This window comes from Podarcis erhardii (assembly GCF_964252035.2).
Source record: "Podarcis erhardii genome assembly, chromosome: 8".
Classification (NCBI taxonomy): Eukaryota; Metazoa; Chordata; class Lepidosauria; order Squamata; family Lacertidae; genus Podarcis; species Podarcis erhardii.
This window is the reverse complement of record NC_138499.1, coordinates 48,143,788-48,158,989: the sequence shown is the minus strand read 5'-3', so window position 1 is coordinate 48,158,989 and position 15,202 is coordinate 48,143,788. Positions and strand designations below refer to the sequence as shown.

The following is a 15,202-nucleotide window of genomic DNA, read 5'->3' as shown; positions in this document are numbered from 1 at the left end:
ATAGGTGGACAATGACAGGGAATTTTCAATGTTTTCAAAGAAATGTAACAACATTGCAAAAAAAGGAGAAGTTGTTTCTTTTGGACTGCTGCTTGTAAGATGGTAACAAAGAAATATCTTAAAGTACTCAAATTTCATGCAAGTGAATCTACATGTATCTGCAATGTTCTATAACACTACCACCAGCAGCATATACAAGAAGAAAGCTAGAAAGAAAAGAAAGACTTGCATTTTTTTAAAACAAGGATTAAGAAATATACAAACTTTCTAAGTTTTAGCCAGAAGCAACTTTTTGGACATCTGAACACCTGGGGTGTGTGAGAGTTTCCCTATTACAGTGGTACCTCGGGTTAAGTACTTAATTCGTTCCGGAGGTCCGTTCTTAACCTGAAACTGTTCTTAAACTGAAGCACCACTTTAGCTAATGGGGCCTCCTGCTGCTGCCGCGCTGCTGGAGCACAATTTCTGTTCTCATCCTGAAGCAAAGTTCTTAACCCGAGGTACTATTTATGGGTGAACGGAGTCTGTAACCTGAAATGTATGTAACCCGAGGTACCACTGTATTGACAAGGGCATTATGCATTGCATTATGAGAGTACAATAATGAAATTGTTTATACCAGTCTGGTATTTTACCGCTCGCCTAGTCGCAGTAGGCAACAAGGAAGCCACCACGGGCAGCTTGCTTCATTTCCGTGCTGGGTGCAGAGGAAGCAGAGGGCACCCCCTCACACCTGGGGCAGAAACACAAGGCGCTGCCAGAAGAGGAGCAGAGTGTTGTCTCTCTTCTGGCAGCCTGCAGGCCACTCACCTGCATATAATTCATTTGCTACAGCACCCAGGTCAAAGACAAGAGTGATACATGCAAGGCAGCTTCTCTTCCAGACTCCACTGCCTACCTGTCCTTTTGTCTGCTTCTTTCCTTCACCTTCATCCCAGCCCCCTTCAGTTAGGTATCTGAGCTCATACCTTGCATTTTGTGACTGGATTGATTGATCTGTGATTCCATCCCAGTGCTCCACTCTTCCTGTTATTCCAGCTGCACTGTGCATAGCAGCTGACAGCAGTTGACCTATCCTTTACAGTGTGGACACACCCATGGCCATGCACCCTGCTCCCACATTTGGACTATGGGCCAGATATGAAAAACAAAAGCTAACACGAAACCAGGTAGAATAATGTCTGGGGGAAGCCAGAGAAAGCTGTGGGCGCACAGAAAGAAAACCTCTTTCTTCCTGTTGGCCTGTGTTATGTCCTGAAGTGAGCAAGCATGCATCTCCTGCTTTCACCTGCCCACTGACAGAATGCAGTCTGTAAATTCAGAAAAAGGCATGTGCTAAGCAGGCCTGGGATTAAGTCAGATAGGAGAAATCACATGGTAAATAGAATGAAACTAATATCATGTGACTCGGAATGCAACATCATTGCCTATCACTGTAAACAGAGCATGACTGGTTATCTCTAGCAGTGAAGGGCAGCTGGGAAAGCCCATATAGTAAAGATACCACACACGGGCTTTCTTGAGATTAGTTGTTTTTAAACTGCACCACTATTCTGTAAGAAAGCTGAGGAAACATTTTCAAACCTTTTTATTGTAGAAAGAAATGCTAGTAGCAGTCTGTTCTTATGTTAAGTGGTGCTTTAACATTGAATAAGCATTTAGGTTTTTGACACACACACACACACACACTGGTATACTAAAATAAAATAAAAATATTAATTTGGCATAGAGTCAGTCTGTAACTCTTATTCCATTATCCAATGGCTTCATCAGAGTGTTGTACATTCTGCCATGGTACAACAATATCAACTGCATATATATATATATGCAGCATATATATATATATATATATACATATATATATATATATATATATATATATATATATATATGTAGCAGAGCAAGCATACGTAAATTGCTAACCAATAAAGCACACACACACACACACACACACACATATATATATATATGTGTGTGTGTGTGTGTGTGTGTGTGTGTGTGCGCTTTATTGGTTAGCAATTTACGTATGCTTGCTCTGCTACTTTCTGCATATTTAACTATTACTTCACCCTAGCTTTTCATTACTTGACATTCCATAAAAGCACTTAATATGGAATGCCATTTTAATCATCTGAAAATGGAATTTTGTTTATTTTATGCAGCACACATGCACTCACATGCAAGGTAACCCATTGTGTACAACAATCCAAGCTGGTTATTAGGTCATTTTAGAAACTGATTACTGAGATACCGTCAGATAAAAGAACAAAACTAGAACAGTAATAAATATCTAGTTCATATAACTGGAACCAAAATTTCAAGAACTGGGCTACAGGATCATACCATCCTCCCACCTTCTGTCCATTTTCCCCTGCCCTCCTTCCTAGTTTCATCATTAGAACGCTCCTAAACTTAGGACTAGTTCACACATGTATGCAGTTTTCTGGATTCATCTACACTTCATTAGTAAACACTTGCTGATAGGCAACTGAACGTTTGAGCTATAGAGATTTATTAGTGACGTTTATCAATTCCTAGAACTGTAGAAGCTGGAAACTGATATACTGAATATGGCATATAAAGATAAGCTGTGTGTGGGGATCATGGTCTAGAAAAGCTTCTTACACTTTTATGCTAGTGACTTGGAGAACTTTGGAATTTTCGTATGTGCAACCATGACTACCTTTTACCTTTTGCCTAAATTTTGATTAATTGTTTCAATCAATTTCTTCTTTGCAGCCTTAAATTATGAATTACGTGGGGCAGCTTGCAGGCCAAGTTCTGGTGACTGTTAAGGAACTATACAAAGGAATCAATCAGGCGACGCTCTCAGGATGCATTGATGTAATTGTAGTTCGGCAACAAGATGGCACATACCTTTGCTCCCCATTCCATGTCCGATTTGGAAAGCTTGGTGTCTTACGTTCGAAGGAGAAAGTTGTGAGTATCATGAATGATGGGGACCTTGTAATGAAAACTATTCTGCAGTTTCGTCTATATAAATCTATTTTTGGAAGGGGGAAGAAAGCTGTAAAGGGGAATGGATGCATCTGATATTTGATACAGGATGACTTGGTTTAAATCAAATTTCCTACTGATACTGCATTTCTCAAACAATGGTGCAGATCAGAAATCTAAGCCACTCTAATTTATGACTAAATAGAGTATTATTAACCTTGTTGTTTCGTTAGTACAACAAAGACTTGCATCTCTTGTTGCGTGCTATATATTTTGCATGCATTTCTCTTTTTAACCTACAGAGGAGGGGGGTGTCTTTAAACTATTGTAGGGCTAATCTTATGACTAGCAGCCATGAGAGTTTGTGAGGTTAAGTATGAAAATATAGGAACTGTTGACAGCAAATGCCATACATTCATTTGGATTTTGTCTGTCTGAATCTACTGTTACTCAATTTCACTGGGAAACCAGTGCCTTCATAGTAATGGGAGTTCTAGTAGAGAGGGAGGAAAACTTTTCTGTCCACTTTCTCTACACTATGCACAGTTTTATAAACCTCTCTCCCATGCTTCTTCTTTGCCATTTTTCTAAAATAAAAAGCTTCAAATAGTCAACTTTCCTCAGGCCCCTGATAATGTTAGTTGCTCCTTTCTTCGTCTTGTCCAGCTGTACAAAATCATCCTTCAGAAGAGAAAACCACAACTGTGCACGGCATTCCAAGTGTGGCCACACCATATATTTATACAAAGGCATTATGATACTGGCAGTTTGATTTGCAGCCTCTCTTTTTTAATAATCTCTAGCTTTGGTGGGTTTTATTGGGGGGTATGGAAACTTCTCACTCAGCAGACATGAGTGGATGTTTTCATTGAGCTATCCATAATGATCCCTGGTTTTCTTGGTTAGTTGCTGCTAGTTCTGGCGTAAAATGAATGAATCTCCTTAGTCATGTTTAGGAACTCTAGTGAAATGAACAATGAGTCAGTGTTGTTGCTCCGGATGAGCTACTCAGGAAGGTGACAAGGAATGAGTGCTTTGTCATAGATTCAGCATTAGGTGACTCTGTCCCTGCAGATCACATTTGGCTTTGGGCAGCTAGGTTGCAGCTGGGCCAAACAGCTGCTGATACATGATACAGCAATGGTCACAAACCTGGATTACTTTAAAAGTCATGGATTTAAAATTCATGGAGGATAAGGCTTCCAATAGCTATTAAACATGATTGCTGTGTACTACCTCCAGCATCCAAGACTGCATGCCTCTGCATACCAGTAGCACAAGTAGGGAGAGTGCTTTTGCTCTCTGCTTGGCAGGGGGTTGGACTCGATGGCCCTTGTGGTCTCTTCCAACTCTATGATTCTATGATTCTATGTCCTACTTAATAGACTTACCATAGGCATCTAGCTGGCCACTGTGAGAACAGCAAGATGGGGCTTGACCTTAGCCAGCAGAACTCTCCTTAACTTCATTCTTGCCCAATCTCACTGGTTCATATGAGGTATGATGCAACCTGCTTCTTTCTCACCTCTCTCTCTCAGCTTTGATGAAGGAAGTGGCTGTAGTTGCTCATTCCTGCCTTTCTCAGTTTCTGTAACATGTGTTGGTTTATGCTGGTGTGGTTGTTACCTTCTTCCAACTTCACAAAGTTTAGATATACTGGGTCAGCTTGTCACAGGTAATGTATGCTCTGATCAAAGTGGGTAGACAAGTACTAGAGAGTATGTTGATCATTCAGTCTTTACCCATTTGTCTCAAAGATTAGAGGGGTGGGGATGGATAATGTAAAGAGGCAAAATATATTTTAATTTTTGTGTGTATTTTCATTTTCAAATTCTGAAAGGGTATTGTGTGTTCCACAGATTGATATTGAAATTAATGGAGAAGCAGTTGATCTTCATATGAAACTGGGTGATAATGGAGAAGCTTTCTTTGTGCAAGAAACAGAAGAAAAATTTGTAAGTAGCATAATTTAACATCCATGTCTATTCTGACATTCTGTTGCACCTGTACATATTTTATGTAGTAGGGAGGAAATTGTGTATTGGGAAATAAGGATTTCATATAATTAAGCATTTTGAATTTAGGAGCCAGGTGTTTCTTTTCCTCACTTTTTTGACGTACATGAGTGAATACTGACATTCCTATTTAAGTGACAATGAAAAGTCTTAGGTATGTCTGTTGAGTTTCTGAACATTACGAAAAAGGATCTGGAATTACCGGCATTTACATGGGAATTTATACATTCACTGTGATTTCAATATACTAATTTAGTATAAATTCCAATATAATTCCAATATAGTGAATATTGTAATAATTTAGTAGTGCATACATAATGTATGTAACTGTTATTCTTGCCCAAATCATATTTTTTTAGGAAAGAGTTCCTGCACATCTTGCAACATCCCCAATACCTACAGAAGACCAGTTCTTCAAAGAAACGGATGATCACTTGCTGAAATCAGGTGACAATGAACGGATGTGTCTAAGCTCAGAAATACTACAGATTGTGGAAGCAGAGCCTTTTTTCCCCTCTGGGTCAGTGAAGAAGAAAAAGCGAAGGAAAAGAAAATGTAAACAAGATGCCAAGAAGGAAGATCAGATCTCGGCTCCTGGAACTGAGGAAGGCTTTGAAATGGAAATTAGCTCAGATGATGAGAGAAGTATTCTGCCTCTGAGGTAAAGTTTTTAAAACTATCTTCTTATTTGGCTAACCTGCTGAAATATCAAAAGCTCAGTAATTATATTTGTTTTATATTTGGCACAGTGTGAAATCCTACCAGAAAAAAATCCCCCAGCTGTTTAAATGTTCAACTACTTAATATTTGGAAATTCAGATTTGGAGTTTGTAATAACTTATATCTACTTATAAATCAGAAAAGCAGATAATAAACTAGGGGGTGGTCTTTAGTAAGAAATATGCTGATATGGCAACTGAATGTTCTAGTCACACAGTCAGGCACTGATAATTACCCATTCAGGTTGTATTTCTAATGTATTTCTAAAGCAAATACCTGCAATAAATATATAATTTTAACCTGTATCTAAATTGCATTACGTAAGTTTTTAATTTGTAAAGCATTACTTTTGAGAACACTTAAACCCCATTTCTCAATCGGAAAATGTTTCATGTATTGTAGTAGCTGGAGGCTTTCTAATTTGTAAGTCATTAAATATGTTTGTAATTTTTCCTCCGAGCAAGTCTTGGTTGTGGTGTACGAGTGCATGCACACACGCAACAAACTAGATAATCATGAAGGGTGAGACCCACAAAGAAAACACAGTCTGTCATATGAATAGGGAAGTCAGCACCAGAGTGAATGTGATCTAGTTCTCATGCTTTTCTATCCAGCCTCCATCATAACATACTACATATTATTACACATACTATTACCTACTTCAGCCACTTTCTTCCAAGAAGCAAAGGCTCTTTAATCCTTCCAAGCATGTGTACAATAGTGAACAGCTTTGGCATTCAACAAAAAGGAGAGTTCTTCCAAAGCTCCTGTTGCTGTTTACTCTGGGAGAAATGGAGTTAGAGCCCTTTGCTTGTGTCTCAGCTCCTATGGATGTGAGTCAGTGGGGCTGGATCTCCAGGCCTTGCTCAAATCAGAATATGGACCATGTTGAAAAGTTGCTTACGGGATCTATTGGTTTCTCCTCAAGTTGCTTGGAACTCTTCAGTTAAAATACATCACCAGGGTTGTTTCTGTGAGCCCCCTTTTAAATATACTCTCATCTCCACAGGAACCCATCAGATTCTCCACCAAAGGATGAAGAGTATAAAGAATCATTGATTTACCACGCAAAGGACCATTACCCTTTATCAGATGGAGACTGGTCTCCTTTGGAGAAGTAGGTCACTTTCATGTGTCACTCTTTTTAATGTAATGAACGGTGGTGTTACAGCACATCTGGGCAAACCCTGGCTCCTATGGGACTCTCCAGGGTATTCCCTGTGATCTCTGGGACAGAGAAGGAGAAGAGTTGGGCTCCTCACTCACATCTGTGGGTTTTTCCAGGCTGAGGATCAGGAGCAAACTGGGGAGGGAGGGAGGCAGGAGCAGAGCAGGCTGGTAGCAGTTGGAGCCTAGGCATCCCAAGGGAAGATTGACTGGCAGGGAGAGAACACTGAATGATGGAAAGCGAGGAAGAGAGTTGGGGAGAGAGAAGGGGTGGTTGGTGGTGGTGGTGGTGGTGGGGAATGTGTGCACCACAAAGCATGCATGAGAGAGAAGGAAAAAGCAAAAAAAGGGCTGTTTTCCCCCAGCTTTGGCCCCAACCACTGCTGATATGTCTCTCCCCCCTGGCACCACATGCATTGCACATGCCCCCATGGGAATGTTGCTCTTGACTCAGAACAGATTGCCTACTCTTGTAATAGAGATCAATACTTCTTGTGAGGCTTTTCTGGCATAAACATTACATTAGGCATAACACTGGACTATTGAAACATGGGCAATACTTCTGTGGCTTGCCATGTTTCTATGGATAGTGCACCCTGACAGTTAATTTAAGCTGTCCTCGCCCCAACCTCTGATACTAGACATTTTTCAGAACCTCTTACCTTAATAACACCTGGAACTTCCATGTGGTATTAACTCTATAGACACTTTTCTTCAAATTGGCTGAGAAGAACTAGGGCTTCTTTGCTGTGTAACTGACCAAGTAAATTATGTGGGGAAGGGGTAGAATGGCAATAGAAATGAGGGTGATCTATGATCACAATGGAAAAGTCAGTGGATTTTTGCCTGCCATCTATCTCCTTGATTTGAACGTATGTCTTGAAAACTGCTTCCTTCCAAAAAAAAAAAAAAAAAGTAGGCTGCAAATGGACCAAGAAATCTAACTTGGTTTTGCAAGTTTCCATAAATATACTTGAATCACACACCATGCTTTGATTGGGAGTCCTGGATGTGCTTACATTGAGTACATACTTGTCTTAGTTTGAAAATGTGCTCAGTCATTTTTGTTTTAAGCCCGCAGAATAGGAATATATTGTTGAGAGAGAGAACTTGCAACTATAATTATTTTGCCTTGTGAGAACAGTTATGTTGAAAATGACTAAAAAAAACCTAATGAAGAAATCTGTTTAGAATGGCCAACATTAACTACTTTATTGTGATTTTTAGTTTTCTTCTCCTGTTGCCTCACAGTCTGAAAGCCCAACTTGGCTTTCTGTATAAGTGAAGCTTTGTTAAACTGGAGAAAACAGTCCTTGAAAAGATCTGAACAACTCATGCCTTGAAACACAATAGCTTTGTTTTATTTTGACAGCCCATTTAGCCAGCCAACTTGTCCTAAAAGTGATTCAGAACTTGAAGTTAAGCCTACGGAGAGCTTACTCCGAGCAGAGTCTCACATTGAATGGACGTGGGGAGGGTTCCCAGAATCTACCAAGGTAAGGTTATTTGCAAATACAGGTTTTTGGAGGGAAGGTTTTGATAATGTCGTGAAATTTTCTTTTATAGGTTAAAAAGTAGCACTATTATGGAGACTGTTCCAATAGAAATAGCACGAAGGTAGCTCCCTCTTGTGGTTCATTGTTGGTACTTCTCTAAAAGGAGGCAAACTTTCCAGCATAGGCTGTGATTGACCACAGGAATCTTACATGGCTCCTGCTGCAGAATTTTGTGAATTTTGTGCAGTCTAATGGTTAGTGTTACAATGTAAAAACACCTACATCATTAACACTTAGTGGTGTGTGGATCATGGGCAGCTAGTGTTGGATTTTGTGTCATATTTGATAATAGTTTGCAGTCCAGATAAATCATTTTCCTATTCTGCCTTGAAAGTCCAGATTTTTTAAAATTTTTAAATAATATAGAAACTGCAATCAACCATTCATTTCATGGATGAGTGCTGTTAGGAGGCACTGCCATATTTTGTATCCAACGTGCATTATGGAAAAATGTAAATCAGTTTATATTTTTGTATGCGATGTGTTTCCTGTTCTCGGTATTCTGAAAAGTGCTTCCTTTTCTTATGGTTGACTGTGCCTAAGTGGCTTGGGTACCCTTGTTAATGAAGGTTAAACCTGTGTCTGAAGTGGCCTATTCCGACAGACAAGTATTGGCATCAATGTCTAGTTCATTGTGAACTGGATGTATTTTATCCCCAAAAGTGCTTTGCAAATGTGTCGCAGAATGATTTTTTAATATGTATTTACCACCTGGAAGAGCTCTACTGGATTTTGCTATATGAGGAGATGCAGTGGTGTCACAAAAGTGAGCACACTGTGCCACCATCACGATCACAAAATACGCACAATATTTTGTTCTTCCTTGTGTTCAGTCATAGTCTATCTGAAATTTGCTTGGGAGCAATCCTGTCATTAGCCATTCCATTGTGAAACTCTAGATTCAACAGCAGTGCCAGGCCTGTCAGCTGGAAACTGACAAGAAATCTCTAGAGCATTTAGGCATCCATCAGATTCCATCTGTCTCCAAGGGTGGGGCATCTTAATAGTTCCTCCCGCTACCTACTGACAAACTGAACTTCACCAGAATGTGGTGTGACCATGGTCATGGTTTGCTCAGCACCCTGCTCTCAACTCTCACCAGTGACTCCTAGAAGCTGTCAGCATGTGACAGCAGCCACACCCTCAGAAACAGCTTGGACTGGCCGTCTAAACCAGGAGAGGGTAGCCGATGGGTCTTGGGCCCTTGATGAGTTAGGAACATCCCTGCATGCCAAAACGGGCTCTAGTGGATTGAGTGGATAACACCAATAGTGAATCCAGCTGTCAGGAAGATAGTTTCTGCACATGCTATAGAGGGAAGTGAGGTGCAGAGGGGAAGTTGGCCCATCTAGGAGAAGGAAAACTCTCTGATCCTAAGCCTCTGCTGCCTTGTGTGATTTCTTGGGAGAAGAAAAGGCTAAGGAGTAAACCCTACTCAAAAGTGGAGTCCCTAAGACACTTGAATCGTGTCTTAGGGACTCCTTCAGCCAAGCTGGTGCCAAACATATTGCTCTCAATTCCTTTGGACCACATCAGCAAGGCTGAGAGAGGGATCTTGTTGTCTGGGCAGCCCAGGACCACCAGACACGTTGCCCAGGCTTGCACCCTGAGGAGGGCACTTTGATGCTGCTAATGCAGCAGTTTGACAACTTGACCACAGCATTATAAGAAGCTCCCTAATGCTTGGGAGTGTGTAAGTTTTGTGGAGTGATTTGCAAGGCTGGATTAATGTACAAACAATTGGTATATCTTTCCACGTTTGTCTATCAACTATGCTGCCCATTGACATTGCAGAGACTTGTCTTATATTTGGAAAATCAGGTGCAGTAAGGATGCCAAAACTTCAGATGAGGTGGACTTCTATTGATCTAACACAAACACACTTCTGAATTGTGGAGGAGGGTGGGACACAAGTTTTATTGAAATGCTAAATTAGAACCACTTTAAGCTGTTGGAACTGAATCATGCCGATGATGAATGAAATCAAAGCATTATTGTTTTAAAATGATGCTTTTCTTTTCAGATAAGCAAGAAGGAAAAATTGGAACATCCCAGAACAGTTACGATCACTCCATCAGAGAAGACGCATTTCAGGGTAATATCCAGCAGTGATGTAGCTGAAGATGGAATTTTGGTGAATGATTCTGTTTGTACAGTAGTAAAGCCTGAACCAAGAACACACCATCTACTTAAGGAGCTAGATATTAAAGAGAGACTTGCTTCTACAGCCACAGAACCAATTTTGGACATTCTGCAAGGTTCATTGGCATTAGATTCTGATACTCTTCCCAGTCCATTGATAGATTCTCCGACAGAAACTAAACCACCAGCAAAACTTGATTCCCCATCAAAGAAAAAAGGTAACATATTTTTAATTACCTGATAAAGTGTTGACATACTTTCTCTTTTACCCCAGATTCCACATATTTAACCATTTTTCAAGAGATAAGTAACAAATATGTTTGCTAGTCCTGCTTGCAGCTGTTCATGTAGAATAATACTATAGTATAAATAGCTTAAAATTTCTGGTTCATACACAAAGTTTTAAGTTTCACAAATGAAGCTTAAATCATTTATGTTACTTCATCTGTAATGCAGATGATAAAATTACATTATGTAAAATGTTATTTGGATTCATAATAATAATAATTTATTTTTTATACCCTGCCCATCTGGCTTCCAACAAAACATTAAAATACAGAAGTCTGTCAAACCTTAAAAACTTCCCTAAACAGGGCTGCCTTCAGATCTTTTCGGGGGGGGGGGGTTCTCTCTTGTCTTTTAGCACATATATTTAAACAGCTTAAATGGTCTGAAAGCCAATTTCAGCAGAATGGGTAAAAGTGCCCCTAAGAGTAGCTTGTATTGTAATTATGTAAATGGAGGGAAGTTCACAGAAGAGGACTTGAGTGTGTCTTCCTCTCCCTTACAGCTTGCTGTGCCCCTCCAAAAGTCTCTCTAGAGGAACATAGGAAGCTGCCTTATACCACCGAGTCAAGACTATTGGTCAGTGTAGCTCAGTATTGTCCACATTGACTGGCAGCGTCACCCCAGGGTTTCAGACAAGTCTCTCTCCCAACCCTTCCTGGAGATGCTGGTGGTTGAAGCTGGGACCTTCTCAGGACAAAGCAGATGTTCTTCCACTGAACTATGGCCCTTCCCTGTAGAGCAGTGTTGGCCAAACTTGGCCCTTCAGTTGTTTTTGGACTACAACTCCCATCATCCCTAGCTAACAGGACCAGTGGTCAGGCATGATGGGAATTGTAGTCCCAAAGCAGCTGGAGGGCCAAGTTTGGCCAACACTGCTGTAGAGGAATGGAAATGGGATATAGGAGACTCCTAGGATAGGAAGGAATTCAGTGGAGACATCTTGCATGGCTCTTTGATTAACTTTTAACGGGAAGCAACTTTTATGTGGAGTCTGCAGTCTGCTTTAAAATACATTTGTTAATTGTTCTAAATGAATACTGGTGTTTTTTTAAAGGGATACATAAGAGAAGTCATCACCAAGGACCTGATGACATATATTTGGATGACCTGACAGCTTTGGAACCTGAAGTTGCTGCTCTTTATTTTCCCAAAAGGTATTTCCTAATTGACAACACACAGATAATTGACAGAACACACAGATATTTCACAGTAAAACATGCAAGTAATGTGTATTTCTTTAAATCAATCATTGTTCCTCTGTTTGTTTTCCCTTTTTCATGTAAGAGAAAAGTCTTAAAAATAAGATAGTTGTAAAAACTTTATGTTTAATCTGCTCCCTGCCACCACCTCTTACTCAGCCACACAGAACTAATCTATTCTTGTCAGTTAAAACATTATAAACGCGTTATAAGCATGTGACACCAGAGGGTGCTGTAGAGCAATGTAAAATCGTCAGTGTAAAATTTCATTGAGAGCTCTATAATGGGCTTTTTAAAAAAGCGCTTTTACAATCCAACGCAGCTGTTAGGACATATAATGGAGAAGCGGTTGCCAAGCCCCTTTCTAGTTTAATTTTCCCATGTTAACAATTGTACTTCGAAAGCCAAGCCCCCCTAATCACTTTTCTGAGACTTTTTAAAAAGAGCCCTGTTGTCAACAGAGCACAGTGTGTCGCAGGAACTTGACAGAAAGACTGCTTTTTCTCTCACTCTTCCCTCAAACCTCTCCTTCACAGGCCAGTCCTATCATGAGTCAGCCTGGCTGGCTGCTCACCTTGTCCCTCCCCACTGCCCACCAGCCAGCTTGGGACATGGGGAAGGAGCCTGCCACTGTCAGCGTTCCGGAGTCTCTGTTAGCTTCTGTTATGCTGCATGTGCTGAAAGCTGTGGGGTGGAAGTCCCTGAGCACTGGTTCTCTTGCAGCGTGCCAGAACACAGCAGAAGCCAACAACCATATCCGGAAGGGCTGGCAGCAGGCACTGCTTTGGAGGCTCCTGGCAACCTTTATTAATCAAAATTACATTATCTTCAGAGGCGCAGGGAAACCGAGGGGGAAACTGCAGTATGTGGGGACAGCCAGGGGGAGCTAGACAGGGTGGAACCTATTCTGCCACTTGCTGCCTGTTGATACTGCACAAATGTGACACAAGTCTCCTCCTCCTCCAATATTTTAAGTTGGTTTATCATTGGTTGGTTGGGGGAGAGGGTGGGGGGTCTTTTTTCAGTCCAAGGACCATATTCCCTTGTGGGTAGTCTTACAGTGTTGGGCAGGGGCAGGGGGAAAAACAGGCAGAGCAATGAATATAACCTTAAATTCCTACAATATGTTACATTTCAACCACGTCAGGGGACTCAGTACACATGTACATCTTTCTTCATCTTCCACACAGCCAAAAAAGAGGCATCTCCACTCTTTAAGGGCACATTCAGCCAGGCAAAAGCACTCTAGGGTGTGGGTGCTTGGGATGTGGCTTGGAGACGGATAGAGATGCATCTGGCCTCTGATCCTGAGGCTTCTCTCCTGTTATAATGGATAGAATTGGTGTGTTGGTGTGTATATATCTGTGTTTTACAGAGAATGTGTCATGCCTAAACTATGTAACCGTTCTGTCTCTCTCTCCTTTCCACACATAGCATGGTAATTTACGTACAGGGCATTGTTCATGCTACGGTGATAATCTCCAGCTTATGTTATCCTGTGATTTCCTGGCAATAGGGAGGGCTGCCTAAGAATACTTTGGCTGCACTTTGCTCCAGGCCTATTTAACGTAACCCTGGGGTGGTTTTATGATTATTGCTGAGTCATGTTGAGTTACATATTGGTTGGATTTTTAACACATCACTGCCATGCTTGTCTATATTTGGTGTTGATATTGTGCTAAAAGCCAGTTGCAGAAAGTCAGCATGTTTTGAAAAAGGAGAAAAAACCTACTTCATTGTGCGCTGTGCCAGAACTGGAACTGACTCAGGGCAAAGTGGCTTTCTGGCAGCAGCTCATGCTGCAGAGATAAGTGATGACTTGAGAAGGAGGGCACTTGAGATAGCTTCATGGAGGAAAAGCCTAAGAACTGCATAACTTAACCATGGAGCTTCCATGTTCAGAAGCGGTACATTTCTGATCATCAAATAGGTGGAGGAAAACAAGGTAATGGCTGTGGTTGTGCCTTTCTTGCCATCTGAGTGGCCCTTGATGGAGGGAGCAGTTCACCAAAAGGGCTTCTTATATTCTTACAACATTATCAACATTAAAAAATAGCAACAGCAACAAGCTATGAACACTTTTCAGAAATTTCTTATGGATAATCAACTGTACAGTATATCCATGTTTGTGTATAAAAACCGTATATTTTGGGAGACAGATACGTTTCTGAAGTCCAACAGCTGCCTGCTGTGTCAGACTAATTTGCTTTTGGATACGAAGTTTTCCTTATTCTGAGATTCATTGTGTTTTATCATGTTGTGACCTGCCCTGGACTACTATGGGTACTATGTGAGCGCAACAAATCACATGCAAATGTTTTGCTTTTCTTGTCTTCAGTGACTCTGATCCAGGTACCAGACAATGGCTGGAGTCTGACACGCTGTCAGGTTCTCAGTCGCCACAATCGGTGGGAAGTGCTGCTGCAGATAGTGGTACAGAGTGTATGTCTGATTCTGCAATGGACTTGCCTGATGTCACATTATCCCTTTGTGGAGGTCTTAGTGAAAATGGGGAGATATCAAAAGGTATGTAATAATCAGCCTTGTTTTATTTTATTTTATTTTTTTATTAAATTTTGACATAAATATATTTCACAAACGTACAAAAGACAAAATGAAAAAGAAAAAAACAGAAAAAGAGAAGAAAAAAAAGAAAAGAAAAAGAGAAAAAAAGAGAAAAACACAAAATACATACAACTTTAAATAAACATTGATCGACTTCCCTTTATCTCGATTTCGGAAAATATTGCCTTGTTTATCTATCTGCTGTGTCTATTCCTTAATAAAACTTTTTACGTAGTAAGCGTTATCTCATGCCTACTGTGATTTCTGTAAGTACATATGTGTTTCTGATCAACATTTTGATTTTCCCCTTGTCTCTATTTCCATATATATCCTAAATTTATTCCATTCATTGTTAAATTTTGCACTTCTTTGATTTCTTATTTTCTGTGTCAATTTAGCCAACTCCAAATAATCAGATAGTTTAAGTTGCCACTCCTTTAGTGTTGGGATTTTTGGTATTTTCCAGTACTGTGCTATGAGGGTTCTGGCAGCCACCGTTGCATATTGAAAAAAGGTTCTATCTTAATAATCAGCCTTGTTTTTAATAAACTCTTGAAGTCTGTATTTTATATAACTTTGCCCTATAGGAAGC

At 40.4% G+C, this 15,202-nt stretch overlaps 1 protein-coding gene across 1 annotated transcript in view; it reads left to right on the top strand.

Annotated features, from left to right (window-relative positions):
- Positions 1 to 15,202, top strand: part of LPIN2 (lipin 2) — a 35,302-nt gene that overhangs the window by 8,241 nt on the left and 11,859 nt on the right. Inside the window, exons 2-9 of the mRNA XM_081874960.1 lie at positions 2,740 to 2,940; positions 4,818 to 4,913; positions 5,333 to 5,634; positions 6,703 to 6,810; positions 8,233 to 8,356; positions 10,440 to 10,776; positions 11,901 to 12,000; positions 14,384 to 14,571. Coding sequence (XP_081731086.1) covers positions 2,749 to 2,940; positions 4,818 to 4,913; positions 5,333 to 5,634; positions 6,703 to 6,810; positions 8,233 to 8,356; positions 10,440 to 10,776; positions 11,901 to 12,000; positions 14,384 to 14,571 — 1,447 coding nt within the window. The 5' untranslated portion in view covers positions 2,740 to 2,748. The remainder of the gene's footprint in view (positions 1 to 2,739; positions 2,941 to 4,817; positions 4,914 to 5,332; positions 5,635 to 6,702; positions 6,811 to 8,232; positions 8,357 to 10,439; positions 10,777 to 11,900; positions 12,001 to 14,383; positions 14,572 to 15,202) is intronic.